The sequence below is a fragment of the Bison bison genome, unplaced genomic scaffold (genome assembly GCF_000754665.1).
Source record: "Bison bison bison isolate TAMUID 2011002044 unplaced genomic scaffold, Bison_UMD1.0 scf7180017864506, whole genome shotgun sequence".
In the NCBI taxonomy this organism is placed as follows: Eukaryota; Metazoa; Chordata; class Mammalia; order Artiodactyla; family Bovidae; genus Bison; species Bison bison.
In genome coordinates, this window is record NW_011495063.1 from 2,766,776 (window position 1) to 2,769,323 (window position 2,548).

The 2,548-nt window shown below is 55.8% G+C and overlaps 2 protein-coding genes across 5 annotated transcripts in view; one reads left to right on the forward strand and one right to left on the reverse strand.

Annotated features, from left to right (window-relative positions):
- Nucleotides 1-2,285, forward strand: part of ST3GAL4 (ST3 beta-galactoside alpha-2,3-sialyltransferase 4) — a 56,210-nt gene extending 53,925 nt beyond the window's left edge. Inside the window, exons 11-12 of one of the 4 annotated variants that reach the window (XM_010829493.1) lie at nucleotides 1,599-1,708; nucleotides 1,876-2,285. In XM_010829493.1, the coding sequence (XP_010827795.1) occupies nucleotides 1,599-1,676 (78 nt within the window). In that variant the 3' untranslated portion in view covers nucleotides 1,677-1,708; nucleotides 1,876-2,285. Of the gene's footprint in view, nucleotides 1-1,598; nucleotides 1,783-1,866 lie in introns of those variants that run through there. The other 3 variants (XM_010829495.1, XM_010829496.1, XM_010829492.1) reach the window with 3 other exon arrangements.
- Nucleotides 7-2,548, reverse strand: part of KIRREL3 (kin of IRRE like 3 (Drosophila)) — a 609,658-nt gene continuing 607,116 nt past the window's right edge. Inside the window, exons 17-18 of the mRNA XM_010829490.1 lie at nucleotides 1,831-1,917; nucleotides 7-846 (exon numbers count right to left, since the gene is read on the reverse strand). Of these exons, the coding sequence (XP_010827792.1) occupies nucleotides 403-846; nucleotides 1,831-1,917 (531 nt within the window). The 3' untranslated portion in view covers nucleotides 7-402. The remainder of the gene's footprint in view (nucleotides 847-1,830; nucleotides 1,918-2,548) is intronic.

Genomic DNA, 2,548 nt, shown 5'->3' on the forward strand with positions numbered 1-2,548 from the left:
TGGGGTAGCTCAGCACCGGGGAGCGCTTGACCCCCTGCTTCCCAGGGCTGCGGTACTGAAGCACAAGAATGGGGGCAGGGCTGGCGGGCAGCAACGGGTACAATTCACAAAACCAGAGTTTTAGCTGCCTCTGGAGCCTGTGGGAGGAGCAGGTGGAGGAGGGCTTCCAGAAAAAGGCCGGGACTGAGAGGCCGGTAAAGAGCACACCTCCTCTCGGCTGCTTCCTTTTCCCGTGTCTCTGCGCTGCCGCCAGGCCCACGTTTGTGCTCCATCGGTCGGGGCTGCGGGGAGGGTGGTGGCCCTCGGGGCTGTCCTGAAGGCGGCTGCTTCCGGGGTCCTTTGCAAAGTCTCTGCAGAGCCAGACCGAGCTCCGACCCGTCCCCCACCCTCGGTCCGGGATGCTCAGACGTGCGTCTGCATCCGCCGTTGCAGGGGCCGGCTGGGGTCGGAGTTCTGCGAAGAGGACTGGGAGTGGTGGGAGGAGGAGGCCGAAGCCTTGCTCGCCTTGTCGAACTGCACGTAGCCGTCCTGCTTGCCGCTGCTGCTGACGCTGCTGTCGCACTGCGTGTCCAGGAACGAGCTGCTGTCGCTGAGCGAGCCCCGCTGGAACTCCCGCTCGCAGAGCTCGATGGACGAGCTGCCCATGCCCAGCACGAACCTCTGCCCGTAGTCGTAGAGGCGGCCCTGGCCGCTCAGCGTGCTGTAGATGTTGGTAAAGGACATGCCAGTGGGCACGCGCTGCTTGCCTGTGGGGCGCAGGTCCGGCTGGCAACTGGACAGCGAGATGGTGGGGGTCGAGTGGTGCTCCTTGAAGGTGTTGACGCTGTAGTAGCCATTGGTGGGGTCCTGCAGGGGCCAGAGGGAGAGCCTTGTCACATCACCTGATGGACAGTGGGGAAGGGCCAGGGACAGATAGGAGGAAGGTAGGGGAGGTAGGCAGGGGGCCAGAGTGGGGGTGTGGATTATTAGCCTGGGCAGGATGCTGGCAGGTATTCAAGTAGGGTCTTGCCCAGTGTGTGCTTAATCGCTCAGTCATGTCCAACTCTTTGCCACCCTATGGACTGTAGCCCGTCAGGCTCCTCTGTCCCTGGAATTCTCCAGGCAAGAATACTGCGGTGGCTTGCCATTTCCTTCTCCAGGTGATCGTCCCAACCCAGGGATAGAACTCCTGTCTCTTACGTCTCCTGCATTGGCAGGCAGGTTCTTTCTGCTAGCGCCACCTGGGAAAGCCAGTCTTGCCCAGCAAGTTTTGTTATTTCAGAGCAGCTAGCTCAAGGTCCGGAGAAGGCAATGGCACCCCACTCCAGTACTCTTGCCTGGAAAATCCCATGGACGAAGGAGCCTGGTAGGCTGCAGTCCATGGGGTCTCGAAGAGTCAGACACAACTGGGCGACTTCACTTTCACTTTTTACTTTCATGCATTGGAGAAGGAAATGGCAACCCACTCCGGTGTTCTTGCCTGGAGAATCTCAGGGATGGGGGAGCCTGGTCGGCTGCCGTCTATGGGGTCGCACAGAGTCGGACACGACTGAAGCAACTTAGCAGCAGCAGCAGCAGCTCAAGGTCATGTGAGAACCTTTCATTATTTTTTGTTTTAGTCCAGAACATGGAAATTCATTATAAATGTGATTGGAGAGGAAGTTAACTCTCTCATCTCCTTGTTGGGGGGGCGGTGATCCCAACTTGATGGAGAGGAGAGATCCCAAAGGTGAGTTCTGGCCTTTCTCTTCTTATTTGCTGCTGTAGTTTGCTCGGATCTGGGGCTGGGGTCATCAGCGCTGAAGCCTAGAATCCAGGCCGTGCGGTGACTGTAAGCAGGGCTCTCCTTACCTTCAGGTTCTGAAACTCCTTCTCTTCTTCTTTGAGCACCTCCAGCTGCTTCAGCACTGAGTCTTGCTGGAATTCGCCACGGTCCATCTACAACCCCAAAACAGCTGCTCAGAGGGTAGGAGGTGGGCTGTCTGTCCACTCATCCCAGGGGAAAGCTGGAGAAATGAACTCAAAAGATGCTTGCCATCTTTGCCTCCCCCTCCCCCCAGAGGCAGGTGACAAGAGTCCGGAGGAGATTCCAGATCTCACTGTTGTTCTTGGACCCTTGGACCCCTATCCCCACCCCCTCGTGAGAGCTGGAGACAAAGAGGTGGGTGCGGGAGGCACTCCCTTCCTTTCTTCCCTTTCTCTGTTGGCTACAGTTGTCACCTCCAGGGATTTGAACACAATAAACTGGAAAATTCTGAAAGAGATAGGAATACCAGACCACCTAACCTGCCTCTTGAGAAATCTGTATGCAGGTCAGGATGCAACAGTTAGAACTGGACATGGACCAACAGACTGGTTCCAAATAGGAAAAGGAGTACATCAAGGCTGTATATTGTCACCCTGCTTATTTAACTTAGATGCAGAGTACATCATGAGAAATGCTGGAGTGGAAGAAACACAAGCTGGAATCAAGATTGCTGGGAGAAATATCAATAACCTCGGATATGCAGATGACACCACCCTTATGGCAGAAAATGAAGAGGAACTAAAAAACCTCTTGATGAAAGTG